The sequence below is a fragment of the Fukomys damarensis genome, unplaced genomic scaffold (genome assembly GCF_012274545.1).
Source record: "Fukomys damarensis isolate Sample0158 unplaced genomic scaffold, DMR_v1.0_HiC HiC_scaffold_8, whole genome shotgun sequence".
NCBI lineage: Eukaryota > Metazoa > Chordata > Mammalia > Rodentia > Bathyergidae > Fukomys > Fukomys damarensis.
Window position 1 is genome coordinate 3,934,774 of NW_022900920.1, and position 15,248 is coordinate 3,950,021.

General features: G+C 43.6%; 1 protein-coding gene across 1 annotated transcript in view; it reads left to right on the forward strand.

Moving 5' to 3' along the window:
- Nucleotides 1-14,000, forward strand: part of Cnnm1 (cyclin and CBS domain divalent metal cation transport mediator 1) — a 64,341-nt gene extending 50,341 nt beyond the window's left edge. Inside the window, exons 8-11 of the mRNA XM_033761314.1 lie at nt 7,238-7,421; nt 7,576-7,725; nt 9,341-9,442; nt 10,814-14,000. Coding sequence (XP_033617205.1) covers nt 7,238-7,421; nt 7,576-7,725; nt 9,341-9,442; nt 10,814-10,893 — 516 coding nt within the window. The 3' untranslated portion in view covers nt 10,894-14,000. The remainder of the gene's footprint in view (nt 1-7,237; nt 7,422-7,575; nt 7,726-9,340; nt 9,443-10,813) is intronic.
- Nucleotides 14,001-15,248: the final 1,248 nt, after the last annotated feature.

Below are 15,248 nucleotides of genomic sequence, written 5' to 3' on the forward strand. Positions count from 1 at the left end.
CCCCCCCCCCGGGAGCAGCCCCTCCTCCCTCCCAGTGGGCAGAGTTAGCTGGGGAAGCTGGACCAGGAGACCTCCTAACCCTAGTCATAGTTTACATCACCTTCCCCCATGTTCCAGTGTAGTGCTGGGTAGTCACTTTCCTGGGCTTTATAAAGGCTCTGTTGTTTCAGTAAACTTTATTATTATTCTGTAGCTGTCAAGGTCTCTTGATCTCTGTTTTTCATGTGAGAAACTGAGGCAGAAAGCACTGGGAGATTAGCTAGTCTGTGACACATTTCTATCAGAATTTCCTCTGGATCCCCTACCATTGGGATAGGTACTGGCATGGGTTGATTTTATTTTCAAGATCAATTTTTTTTTTTTTTGTACCGGGATCGAACTTTGGACCTTGTGCTTGCAAGGCAGGCAGCAGAATCACTGAGCTAAATCTCCAGCCCATCAAGATCAATTTGTAGATGACTAATAAACCAAGTGTACAGAAGAAACCATGCTGTGATTTTACAATAGTATTTTTATGCCTAATAGTATAATTTTGTTCCTTAACATTTAAAGTCTAAAGCACAAGTGGGCCTTTGTACTAACTGAAAGTCTTGTATAGAAAATCTTAACACTCCCTTAATGTCAGACAATTGAGCTATTAAGAGAACCACTCTAAAAAGGATTGCAGAGAGAGGCAGCCTTGCCCCTTATTTTTCAGTGGAAAGAGGTGGAGAGCTGTTTCTTCACAGCTTTCATTGGAATTGGCATTGCACAGAAGCCTTTAAAAAGCTTTCCCTTTTCTCCCACTCCACTATTATTTTAATTGTTTTGTTTTCTACTGTTCAGCAATTCATAACAAACTTTGGCCTGAAATCTTGGCTAGAGCTCAAGTATCCCAGTCCAATAAAATACCGTGGAGTGCACTTGATAACTGTTATCCTAGTTGCAGGCTGGGTGATAAGAGATGTACTGAGATCACATGTGGGAAAAGGTGCTTCCTTTATGTCCAGAGCACATGCCCTGGTGATCTGCAGTGGGGTGTGCTGGCTTTCTGTCCCAGAACTCTACAAACATCTTGAGCTAAAACTAATGTCAGTCGATAAAAGTAGTCAAGGAAAGAATTATCCGTGACAAATTACTACCAGGAGAGACAGAACCTGAAGGATAGGTTAGAATAATAACTATTGTGTGAGAGTGCTCTGTGCAAGGAACTTTACTGAGTCCTTTGTCTGAATTATCCATGTAGTCTCTTGCCATCCTGTGAAGTAGGCACTGCTCCCCTTCCCATTGTTCCAATAGAGAGGTTGAGGCTTGAAGAGTGTAAAATCACATGGCTAGGAAGTGAAGGAGTCAAGCTTCAGAGTTGAGTCTGCCTGTTCCAGAGCTCAAGCCCTGAAATCACTAGGCTTTGGGAAGAGTTGTAGGCAAGCAGAGCAAGGGAAGAGTTACGAGGGACTGACCAAACCTTAGTCGGTCACAGGGTTGTGTGCCTGGACATTTAACAAGTCTAACATGGCAGACAGGGAGGTTAAGCCTTAGAAAGCCACAGTCCCTGATTCTTCTCCTTTCAGCCTGGAAGCCCTTTCATTGCTAATGCTGACCTTCCTCAGAAGTAGAGGTAGATAAAAACATGGAAGAAGGGAAAATCTTCTGTGCCAAATCTTAGTAGTTTGCAGTATTGCACACGATTGGCACAGGGAGGATGGGTCATAATATGAGTGTGTGATTCCACTGACAAGATACTGGGGTGAAGGGAGCAAGCTGCTGCCTTTCTAGAGCTTACTTGACAGGGGGGAAAGGCGACAACAAGTAAACACATAAATAATCTAGATATGTCCAAGTAGTGATAAGAGCCTTGGGATAAAAAGGGCCATATGATAAAGAGTGATTGGATAGAGGAAGCCAAGAGACTGCCTTTGAAATGTCTATCAGAGGAGCCTGAGAAAAGGATACTTTTTGCTGAAACATGAAAAAGGAGGTGGGGAGAATGTTCTAGAAAGAAACAGAGATGGGGAAGGGCATGGTAGGTCAAGGATCTGAGTGCTAGCCCGTAATGAACAAAGACAGGGGCCACTGTGAGCTGGGAAGGGAGCGTCAGAGAGTACCATATGGGGTCTTTAGGCCAGCATATGGAATTTGGATTCTATTTCAAGTGCATTGGGAATTTTTGTTAAGTTCATTTCTCAGGTCTTTTTCATTTGGGCTGTTGTAACAAATTACCATAGGCTGGGTGGCTGAAACAACAAGCACTTATTTCTCACAGTCTGGAGTCTGGAAAGTTCAAGGTCAGGGTGCTGGCAGATCCAGTGTCTGGTGAGGGCTAGTGCCCAGTTTTCAGATGTCCTTTTCATTGTTCAGTCACATGGTGGAGGGCAGAGAAAGGAAATTATGTCCTTTTCTTATAAAAGCACTCCTTACACCCATGATGCTGCACCCTCAGACCTCATCAACTCCAGAAGGCCCCACCTGCAAATATCCTCACACTGGGGATTAGGTTTCAACATTTGAGATTTTGAGGGGATGCATTCAGTCCATAGTACCATTTATAAGTTCAGAAAATCAACGTGAAGACTTGATTTGTTGCTATGTAAGGAAAAGTGAATGAAATTCTTAGGGTTTAATGAGCCCAGAGTTTTTGGAAACATTATTAGGCTTGCATAGATTGGTGAGTACTTTTATGAGGTAGATTTGGCAGCTCCTCAAAGAAGAATGTGCTAAGACTTGGAAACCTTAAATCCAAGGTCCATTCTAAGGAGCAAGTGTTTGTCCTTCTCTCAGATTAAAGGACCTTGTTCGGAACCATCAGCCAGCACAGAATAATGGTCACTTTTTCCACCCAGATGTTTTGATATTGAGAAGACTAACCAATTAAAGCATTATTCAAAAACTTCTCTAAACCTGTGCTTTCAGTCCCTTGAATCTTTGATTATAATGGGTAGTCCTACCCAGGGGAACTTGGTGCGTTGATACTCCTGCTTTAACCAAAATGTTCGTTTTAGTCTGGTTTTCTCATGAGACTATGCCATACACTAAAGTTGAAAATTACCTTCTCCTGACTTCATAGACTTGTTGAGTCCATTGTTTAGGCTGCTGTGTTATCTGCTTCTTTTACCACCTTCCCTACCCCCTTTTTAATCCAAGGAGAATTTTGAGAAATAAAGAAAAGAGTGTGTGGAAAAACATTTTCAGAAGCCTAAGCCCCTGCTGCTGGTTTCTCAAGGACCGTTCATGTCTAACAAACTGAGCTCCAGAAGTGTTAAAGTCCAAGAGTAATTTGTTTTCAAGACACATTACAAAATGAGAGAGGGAGGTCATCTAATGATTGTCTGGGAAAGGTATAAACAAGTCATAATTAATAGCAATTAAGAAGCCCGGGAGCCCTGGGTTTTATCCCTACAAAAAAAAAAAAAAGTTAAATTGTGAAGGTACCAAAGAATATGTATTATTTTTTTAAATGTATACTGTACACATCACTGTTAAACTAAGAATATTTGGCATATATTTTACAATCTGGATTGTATATCCTTGACCAAGATACTCATCACCATCTGGTGGCAGAATCCCTAAATTGCAACTTCGCAAGGTCCTGTCTCAAAATTAAAAATCTGGGGGTGTATGTAGCTTGGTGTGAAGGCCTGGGTTCTATATTGGGTTGTGGGGGTGGGGTGTAAGAGGATGGTGTTCAACTCAAGCTTTTGGTAAGAAATGGTTTTCTCTATAGAAATTAAGAGAAAATAAAAACATTATTTTTGAAAAGATATCTTGAAGATATATATAATCTGCCTTTTAAATAGATTAAGTCCTAGTTAGAGAAAGGAAACATATGTTAAATAACAGTGACCAATCAGTGCTGGTCACTGACTGTGAAATTATGTAGCATTTGTAAGACACCATATTGGTTGGAGAATGTTCGGATGTTTAAAAGTTGGGAAAGAATCAGAGAGGAGTTAAGGCAATGCCACATGGGGGGATACTCATAAACAGATATGAAAGGCAAATAGACATGATGCAGTCAAAGGATGCTGAAGAAAGAGTAACTGGGCTGTACCCACGGTCCCGTGACAGTGAGTACTAGGCACTTTGGGCTGTGCGAGGCCAGGCACTCAAAACTGGGCGGAGCAGCTTAGGTCTGCAGCAGACCTTCTGGACTTTTGCTGTCCTGTAATACAGGAGAAAAATGGAGCTCATCCAGACTGATATGCTATAAGTATAAAATACATGATGGATTTCAAAGCTTTAATGCAAAATTCCTCAATAATTTTATATTGATTGCATGTTGCAGGGAAATTATTTTGGATACACTGAGTTAGATAGAATGTGTTATTGAAATTATTTCACCTGTTTCTCTTTCCTTTTTTGAATGTGACTACTAAAAAGTTTTAAATCGCCTATATGGCTCACATTCTATTTCTATTTGACAATACCATGCTAGATAAAAAGAAGTATCAGGGAAGTGGGAGTTAGATGTTGGAAATTGGGAGAGAGGTCAGAGGAAGGGGAAAGGAAGAGCAGGGTACTGGGATAGAAAGAGATCGAGATACGTTAGATGCATGTATCATTTTACCAAAATGAACCTCAGTGTTTACCAACATGCACAAATAATAAAGTATTTCTTTATTTTTAGCTGATAAATTATCTCTTATTTGCTTTCTTTATGTTGTTAGTCTTTATGTTGTCAGTTACATTGTTAGTTGATAGTTTTATTTATACATTTAATTCTTTAACATATTTAGATTTCATAACCATGTGTTTGGTTAGTGAAATATGTTTTTATGTGCTACAATTGTTTCCAAATCTTTTTCTTGAATAATGTTTTTTCTTCAATGATTCATGATATCTAGAAGTACAGTAGAAATATTCTTCTTCACTTAACATGTATTGAAAATATAAGTAATCAGAAGTAAGATGAAGTTTATGAGCTTAGGTGTGAAATCAGATGAATTTAGTTTTCTTATTAGCTTTATGATTGATAAACTGTTTACTTATAAACTATAAAATGCTCTGTATTTCAGTTTTCTCGGGTGCAAAATATTTTATAGAATATTTATCTCTAGAAAGTGTTTATAGATTGAATATAATAGTGATTACTGAGTTTCTTGAATATAGGAGCCATTTAAAGATGTTAGATATATTAATGGCATAATGACACATTACCTTTCATTGTTTTGCTTTTTATGTTTTTCTGAAATATATGTTCATTTTTATTTTTTAAAAGTTGTCATAGCTGCTGAACATGGGGCAGGTACTGACAAGAAATAGGACATGAACCCAGAAATACAGCTCAGAGAAGCAGAGCAGAGGTTGTGTCCCTGAATACATGTTCCAGAGTGGTACTTTGTCCAGTTTGTTTCAAGGTGACAACATTGGCATAGCAGCAGTTTATGATTTAAAAGAATTAGAAGAGAACAATGTGAAAGCAATGCTGAGACACATAAAGTAACGGAAGGGACACATGCCACCTCATGTCATGCTATAGACAACTTAGAGTTAATATAGTAAATGGAACCCATCTGTTAGATGTATGCCCATTGTAAAGTCAAATTGTGAAACCTGTCTGTGGACATATTTTAAACCAATCATCACTATCAATTGTATAATGTATTCACCTGCATTGTCTTATTATCCCTGGGTCTCTTTTACAAGCTCAGAGAGGCTAATGATTTGGCTAGGATTACCCAGTTTGAAAGTGGCAAAACCAGGACTTGCACCTTGGTTGGTCTTGAGCAGGCAGTGTATTTTCTAGGTGAAGGATCACTTGGCCTCCTTTGACTAAACTAGAAGACAAATCTAAAACTTTGTTGTTGGTGGTGGTGGTGGTGGTGTTTTGTACTGGGGATCAAACTCAGGACCTGGCACTTATGAGGCAGGCAGCAGAACCACTGAGCTAAATCCCTGGCCCTAAATCTAAAACTATTTTAAAGAATGTAACTACTGTAAAAGCTACTGCTTTGTTGGGCTTACCATGTAACATTTAAGAAATTTTCTTGGGCCAGGGATTTAGCTCAGTGGTTTGTTGACCTACCTCACAAGCGCAAGGACCTGAGTTTGATCCCTGGTATCACAAAAAAAAAGAAAAAGAAATTTTATTTTCTTTTAGTGTTGTGGCTAAATTTTCCACTTTAGGGGGAAATTTTGGAACCTGTTTTTTTATTTTCCAGCAGAGGGGCACTGCAAAAATCAGATATTCTCCACAAGAACTATTAAAGACTGGACAAATGCTAAGTTGAGACCCATGGCCATGCCATTAACTACAGATCGTGTAATTTTGACCTAAAAAATACCAAAACCAGTCGTTGACATTGTGCTTTGCCCTTTAAAATCCTTTATAGAGAAAGAACAAAAAATCTCAGTGGGACCTCTGTCTGGTTTTTAACTAGGTTTCAGAGAGACAGTGGTTCTTAAAGTGTAATCTACAGAGCAGCAGCATTAGCGTTACATGAAACTTGCTAGACACGCAAATCCTGTTTCTACCCCAAATCTAGTAAATCAGAAAATTTTGGAAGTATGGACCAGCAATCTCATTTTCATAAGCCCTTCAGGTACTTCTGATGTTGAGAACTGAGGATCACTAATATAGGACCATTTTCCGTAATCTGTGGGCTATGATTTGGATATGGTTCAAGTAGGTCTCCCAGAGGTTTGTGTGTGGGAAATTAGTAACGTTAGTGTAACATTAGTGAGAGGAGGTGGGCCTTTAACAAGTAACACCTAGTGGAACACGATTCAGTCATGAAGGCATCACCCTTGGAAAGGATTAACGTAGTTCTTCCAGGATTGGATTAGTTCCTTTGAGAGCAGGGTTGTTATAAAGCAAGACCACCTATGTGCTTGGCTCCTTTCTGCACTTGACCATTTCCCTTTCTGCCTAGTTGTGACATAGCCAGGAGGCTCTCATTAGATACCAGGACTATTTGCACTTTCTAGCCACCAGGCTCTTGAGCCAAATAAACCTCTTTCCTTTACAAAGTAGTTTTCTTTTGTTATAATAATACAAAATGGACTCAGACAGGCTCCTCCAGGGGCATATGAAGTCTGGAGCTAATAAAAATGAACGGTAGCAACTGGTGACCAACAGGCAAAGGGACCTTCACTGCTACTCAGCTGCTGAGCTAATACAGCTGGTAAGAGTGCCGGCTAACAGAGCCCAAGCCTTAGAGCCCAGGGTTCCAAAGCACCTCAGGAGGTCAGTTCCGGAATGCCGCTACATCCGGAGAGGGCTCCATCTAGCTCTGCTGAGCTTCTGCCCACTTCCTTCCAGGTCACACGACAGCAGTACCAGAACGCACTCACCGCCTGCCATATGGACAGCTCGCCCCAGTCCCCTGACATGGAGACCTTCACTGACGGTGACTCCACCAAAGCTCCCGTGACTCGGGGCACACCCCAGACTCCCAAGGATGACGCTGCCCTCATGTTACTGAACAACAGGACCAGCCTGCCGTGTACGTTAGTGGGTGGATGGGCTGGGCTGCACGGGATGAGGATGGCCCTGCCTCCCTCACCCAGCTGTGCCAGGGCTGCCATCTGGGGCTGCACAGAGCCCCAGGTCTCTTCCTCCGAGGCAGAGAGGTGATATGTGCACTGTCCCGCCCCCAGGCAGCCATTCAGAGGGTCTGAGAAGCCCTGGGGAGGTGGTATATCTGAGGATGGAGGACATGGCCTTCACCCAGGAAGAAAGGACCGACTTCGAGGCACACAAGACACAGCAGCGCTCACTGTCCCCTTCGGCTGTTCCCACAGCAGCAGGTCAGGGGGCACCCAAGGAGCAAGGGAGGGTTACCAGAGCAAACGGGGACAAGCTGGGGGATGGGGAGCCCTGGGACCCCAGCCCCTTCGTCAGCCTTCCCACCTCCCTATGCCGCCAGGGAGAACCACTGACAGTCTCAGAGCACCTGCTGTGCATGAGGAGCTGTCTAATTCATTCTCCCAGGAGAGCTGCATGGTGCAGTATTGGGAGGTATAACCCTGCCTTGATTCAGAACCTAACTCCTACATTTAGGAACCATGCAATTTTAGACAAGTTACTTAACCTTAGATTCCGTTTTCTTATCTTCATGGATGTAAATTGCAGCAGCTATCTCATAAAGTAGCTTTGAATACAGATGGGATAACACACCAGCAGCGTTTGGTACCATGCTCTTTAATATTAGGTAATTATCATCAGACCTACCTTGCAAGTTAGGAAACGATGTCAGCCATCACCCTTATTGGCAGGGATCTTCCTTCCGTGGGGACCCAGAGACCAAAGGTAGTATATTTGTCATATCTTGAGGGGTTACATCATAGCACCACCCTTAAGACATCGAGCATGTCTGCCTTAATAGTGGGGCTCCTTCAAGCTCCCAGTGTCCCAGTGGTCCTGAGCTTTGTGCTTGTCTCACTGAGGTGTATTTCCTCAAGCTCTCAGCACCCCTCCCCCTAGTCCCCAAACCAGTGATTCAATCCGTAGTAAGAGACCCTTCAGGTCTAGCAGCAGTGACCTGAAAAGGCTCATAGATTTTTAGTGAGACAACATGTTTGAATGTGCAGCTAACCTGAAAAATCTGGGACATACATAGTCACCACTCCAGGAACTGAATTTAGCACTCACGTTCTCTTCGCCCCACCCAGAACCAAATTTAGTAGCTAAGGCATGTAGCCTCAGAATGTAGCAGAGAAGTAGGAAGTGGGGAAGAGGAGCAGTCTTCGTATTCCACCCTGCTCCTGTGACCCACAGGACCCATGAGGTTTGGGAGAAGGGAAACACTTTGCTCATGTTCAGCTATGCATTAGAAGCAGGCCAGGCCTCCTACGGTGCAGTGCAGCTTTCAGCACACCACTTCACCTCCCCAGCTAAGTCCTTACTGCGCTGGTGGTGGGCTTTGGGCCCCTTCCTGGCTCTGAGATGCTGTAGCTTTCTGGATTCCTCACTGGGTCCTGATAAATATCGCTGTGCCCTGCGATGTGCTCAGTTATCACGGAGCCCTGCCCTTTTCCAGTTTTTGTGCAAATAGAAGAAGGAGGATGTAGATGTCACCATCTGTCATCAGATGTACTCTTTGTCCAGCAAAGATACAGGGAGGAAAACGTAACATTCTCTTCCCTCTTACCAGTGTTTGAGGAGAGGGAATTATTTGTGACTTTGCATGGACTAATGGGTTCCTGCTTTTCTTCCCTTGTCTCACTGTTCCTTTTGTGGCCCTAAAATGCTTCTTGCTAACTAAGAACCAGCACCCTCCTGGGGATCTTTCCCTGTCACACGCACCCTGTCTTGGCTCTTAGCCTTGAACCTTCACCTGCTGAGGATATCACCCAGAATACCCTGCCTTCATCCCTGGACGTGGAGGTTGAAAAGACTTAAGTTCATTCTCCTTTTTCTCAGCATCAGATAATGAATGTTGTAATATCACCCTGGACACAGAGACCAGTCCTTGCAGCAGTGACTTTGAGGAAACCGTGGGCAAGAAGTTGCTGAGAACCTTGAGTGAGTAGCTCCTCACCCAGATGTAAGCCACCCTGGTGGTTACTAGGGGGTCTTACTTATTTCTCTCATTGCTGAGACAAATACTTGACACCCAGAGATAAAGGAGGAAAGGTTTATTTAGCTCACAGTTTGTAGAGATTTTAGTCCATAATCGGTTAGCTCCAAGGCAGGTTGGCACCTGAGAGAGGGGCAACCGTTCATGGCGGACCAAAGGTAGCAAAGCAACAAGACATCTTCATAGCATGTTTCTGCCCCTTTTATCTTCTCAGACTACTTAGGGCGGGTAGCACTCATACCCTTGAGCCTAGTACCAGTGTACCATGAATCAATTCCAGCATCACACACTGTAGATCCAGCCACTTCTGAAATAAAATCCCCACCTTGACCACATGAAGCTTTGGGGGGACATCTAGACACAAGCCATAGCGCAGGGAAAGCACGTTAGGATCATTTTCCCAGAGCAGGAACCACCGACTCCTTTTGGGAATCCTAATGAGGTACAGTGGTATAAATATACAATCAGGCTTGGGCCAGTGCTATACCCTTGATAGTGTGGGAATCTTCCCCATTCATTTGGTTCTCTAGGACAGAAGTCTAGACCATGCTCATGGATTAAATTGTGACCTCCTTCCTCCACCTATTTTATAAAGACTTACTGGATCACAAATTAATTTGTTATCTCTGCGCACTATGACAAAGTCAAGCAGTTGTGATAAAGACCATATGGCCTGTAAAACCCGTAATATTTACTATCTAGTCCTTTAAACAGATTTTTGTGTGTCTAGGAGACTTCATAGAAGTCCTCCATAGATGGAAGCCAGTGGCAGAGAATAAGGTGAAATTTCCTAATAGCCGAGCTGGAGACAGACGACTCTTCCAATCCTTGAGAACAATTATGTAACTATCCCCACCCGCCTCAATGCAGAGGGAGGTTGTTTCAGAGCTAGAGTGTCTAGGAGTGGCTGCCAGCTCTGCCTTACCAACCCTGGCTCATGGGACATCAATAACTAGTCTTCCTCCCTCAGACAGTGTCTTGCTTTGAGTAGGGCTGGGGCCATCAGGTGAGGGAACACATAATCCTAAGGCCTTACAGGGTTTTATTTAATCCCCTCCAGGAGGTTCTGTGGCAGGCACTAGCCTGTGTTTGTGCCTTTTCAGAGATGTCACATTATGCAAAAGTTGCATCCTACTCCTTCCAGTTTTTTACTGGTAGCAGCACCAGGTTACGATGCATATGATTTCCAGTCAAATGGCCAAGGGCTTTGTCTCCATTTCTGCTTCTTTTTTAAAGAAAGCTCAGACCACTGAGAGGGTATGAATATCCTCTGAGTCCTACAGATTGATACTTACAAACTGTGTTTTGCTTTGCAGGTGCTCGAAAAAGGAAGAGGTCAGCAGAGGGAGAGAAAACCTCCGAAGAAAACTCCAATTTAACACCTCTGATCACATGACAGGCAAAGACAGCATTCATTAGTGTGTGAGATCCAGGGCTTTGGGGGAGGATCTGCCCTCCCATCATCTGCTTGCCCCCAAGGCCTCCCGTGGGTGACAGCATTCTGCCTTCCTCTCCACCTTTGCAACCCGAGCTGTCAGTTTGGCAGATTTTTCCCTTGTTGCCTCCAGTTTGACTCAGAACCTTGCCATGGCCATAACAGAAGAAGGTGCCTCTTACAGAAATGCTAGAAATGGTCTTGTCCTTAGCACAGTCTGAGACTAGAAAAGAGATAACCCCAAGCTGACAATACCACTCTGAGACCACTATGTTCTTTGTTCTTTGGGATCGTCCGTGTTTAGGAGACCCATGTCCTAGAATTCACCATTCTTTCCTCCATTTAAAATGGTAACTTTATACCCTATTTCACACCTACCTTAGTTCAGAAGGTGCCACCAGCAGATGGACACATAGCAGGCTGGAATAGCAGGTATAAAGATTAGTTCGGGGGTGGACCCGGAATTCCTCCAGAACTTTGGAGCACGGGACTCAGCTGTGTTGGCCTGTGATTGATGTTACGGCACAGAAGACGTGAGTGACTGGTTTCCTGTGAGATAAGAGTTTCAGCAGCCTGGGGAAGTATGCCTCAGCTGGAATGAAAAGAATGTGAGATGGGACCTCAACTCATTGTTTTTCCCAGGGACACATCTGTTTTGGCTCCCAGTTCATAGTCATTAATGGACCAATAAATCTGCTCTGGAAGAGGAGCAGGGAGCAAAGAAACCCAGTTGGGAGCCAAAGATGGAACTTCAGGATTTAAGTGCATATCAAAGAAAAAAAAAACACTTAAATGGAAAAATTCTAAGCTGTGAAAATGAGTTTAGCCATGACAAACCAAAGAGTGCCCAGGTCTGCCGAGAAGGATCCATGAGGACTTCGGTGTGCATTACATAGGAATGTTGAAGAATCGCCTTTATTTTTCATCTATTTCTCTGACTTCTTACTATATACCCCAGCAGGTCAGCTAAGTGTACTTTAGTCCCAGAACCTGCCGGATCTCTGGTTTTTTTCCTCCGGCACATAGGGGCCGGTGCAATTCTAAAAATAACCACGAGATGGCAGAATGGCTGCACATACAGTACAGTACCTACTTCGAGGAACTGTTCAGTTCTGATCAGGAACTATAGCAAGCCTTAGGGAAAATTTGAAAGTGTGGTTTGTCTTCAGAAATCCTGTCTGCCTTTCTGATCTATCTCCCATGCTTTGGGTGCCCTTTGGTCAGTACCCAGTGGTCCAGTGGTACCAGATGAATCTTCGAACCATTTCCAAACTTTTCCCTGTGGTGTACAATGCAAACTTCCCTCCACTTCTTCAAAAGGCTAGCTCCCTCCCCTCACCCACTCAGTTAATCACATGGGGCAGGGGAGAAACTGATAATTCCTCTGGGTTATTTGCATGTCAAAAGAAAATGCTTACCCATAGGAACCTTTAACTCAGGGGTCCTAAACTTGGGGTCTGTTACCCCAAAAGGTCCATAGTTGGACTTCATAGGGTCTATAAAACCCTTAAAACTGTCTGAATTTAGTGTATGTTTTTGTGTGTGCTTTCCAGAGTTAAAGCTTTCCTAAGATTCTCAAAGTTCTCAGACCCACAAAGGGTTAAAATAACCACTACTTTCAGTCATGGAACTTTCAGTCCACTGTTTTTGCAATGCAAGGTGAAGTGAATACTGGTCATTTTGAGACAGACCTTAGATTCTAAGTGGTCTTCTCAAATTTCTCTCAGTCAATGGGGAAGGCTGGCACCCACCCAGAAGCAAGAGTCCTCAGACATTCTTGGCACCCCCTTGATATTGTGCGTCCCTGCCCCACCAAACCGAAACAGGCATTGCAGACAGGAGGGCCACAGCATGTGGAAGGACTTGGAGCTAGAGATGCCTCTTTCAGTAACGTATTACTGACCTGACACACCCCTTGCCTGGCCTGATCCGGTCTGAGGCTCAGCCATGCATGTGTTCTTGCAGATAACCCTACAGCTACCCCCTCCCCACCTGCTTTTCTCTGGTAGGAACAGTGTCAGCCTTCAGTGCTGGGCATCTTAGACCCAGAAGTGTAAATGGTGAGTTTTTAGCATATATTGCCATCCTGCAGTCTCCTTGCCCAGCTGGCCATGGACACAAGAGGGCCTGGCAAGGCACCTTTTCATTATCTTTAGGCCACCAGGCTCAGACCACTACTCCTGCATTACATCCACCCCTTTGCACAACCCCTAAGGAGCCTGTCACCACTCCTCTTCCTAGCTCCCTACCCACAGAATTTCTTCAGGTTTCACCTAAAAGGCTTTTAACATAAAGCATCTATGAAGGGTCAATTGTAAATAATTTTGAAATAAAATGAAAATGCCTTTACTGGAATGTGGTTGTTTGCCTTGCCCCAGGAATCGGGAGTTGCATCTGTGATGCAGGTCGGATGGCGCACATAAGTAGTTCTCACCTGTGCCTCACCTGCCTGAAAAGGCAAACCTCTCACAGCACGTGTGAGGCCGAGGAAGGTTACAGGAGAGCTCTGGCACCGTACTGTGGGCGGCCAGCTGAGTCGGATTTTGCAGGAGTGAATGCCAGAAGTGGGAAATAAAACCCAGACAGCCAGAATACAAATGGAGACTAGGGAGGAACACTAAGAGGATAAAGAGCAGGGCTCCCATTTGTTGAACAGAAGGGAAGGTGAGGCCCTGGTGGGAGTTCCCCAAGTTCAAGGTCTTGAGAAGCCAGACCCAGACAAGAGTCTGTGCCGCTCACTCTGGCTCACTTCGTCAGACCCTGTGAAGAGGAGCGAAAGTGTCACCGTCTTAACAGTTTCCAGTCAAAGGCTGGGGAAGGAACCACAGACTGGACCAGACCTACTGGTCAACTGGAGACCGACACGGGAAGGCAGGAACAGCCGGATGGGAAGATGATGTGTTTGAGTGCGGAGTATCTTTGCGGAAGGAAAGTTTGAATGTGAAACTCATCTCACAAACAGCAAGCAGAACAAATAGTGGCCCACGCCGGGACAATGTAAGATGCATTCCAGGATCCTCAGTGGAGGCTATTCATTTCATTACAAATAACAGTAAAGTATAGCAACAACTATTTTGCTACAGACTCATTAGTTTATTTCTGTCCCAAAACCATCCTGCCAAGAGTTGTTAATGTTTAAAAGGTTATGTGACTTATTCAAGGCTACTCAGCCAGGAACTGGCAGAGCCTGCAGGTCTTGAACGCCTTGCTCCTGAAAGGCAAACTGTGCAGTCCTAACTGTTAAATCCATGGCACACACATTGCACAGGTGGACAGCAGACGCCTTGAATTCTGCAGCTTTCCTCAAACTCACACGGAGCCCTAAACATGGTGTGGTATCACACTGACCAAAATGCATGTAAGGACAAATTAAGGCCAAATTTCCATTGAGGCCAAAGCTTTAAAAAAAAAAAAAAAAATTAGCACTTAAGGCATTTAGGTTTAAAGCAGTTTCTTGATTTTTAATTATTTTAGCACTTCTGCCTAGAGAAAAATTCTCAAAAAAAAAGAGAAATTTAATACTAAGGCTTTTTTCGCTAGCACTGAACTTTGGAGGTCCAAAAATGATTTTATTTGATTTTTGTTTTGCCTCCCACAAACCCAGCTTTGTTCCCATGGAGGGGGGTAGTCACCCCCTGGAGAATAATGGTTTAAAGCCACATTAGAGAATGATAGAAGACTGATACAAGGTAGGCTCATTCAGCATCTGTCTCGACTGCCGTCCCTTACTAATGAGAAGCATCTTTAAATTGGAAGAACAAATGTTGATGGAATAGAAATGAGAACAGAAGGCAGGAGATCATCTGATCACTTTCAGTCCATCCACACCAACCAGTCGAGTCACACCCCAACAGTGGGTGCCAGCCCAATGATCAAAGATCCAGAAAACTTACCCTGTGTCAAAATACTGAATAATGAATAGAAAGGATTGACATGGAAAATTATAAACAAAGAATGCCACCACTACTTTTATAGATTTGAAGGTCCTTTACAAATGCCAGTCAACCCAATGGCTGTCTGTGAAAGGTCCAGGGGAGTAAGACCAATGTTGATTAAATTCCAGCTCAAGGTAAAAGATCTTAACTAAAAATCAGTAGAACAGATGCCTCACCAACTATCAAAAGGGTCTGTCACCACCATACCAAATGAAAATGCTACATCAGAGGCAGTATGGAAGATACTGTTTCACCACAGGCAGAGGCTACCCTTGGTGACTTCTAAGACCCCAATCACCCTTTAATACTAAGATTTTTTAACTCAAAGGAGTCCTAGAATGGAACAGATCCTGTTAAAATGCCAAAAATTAACAAATATTT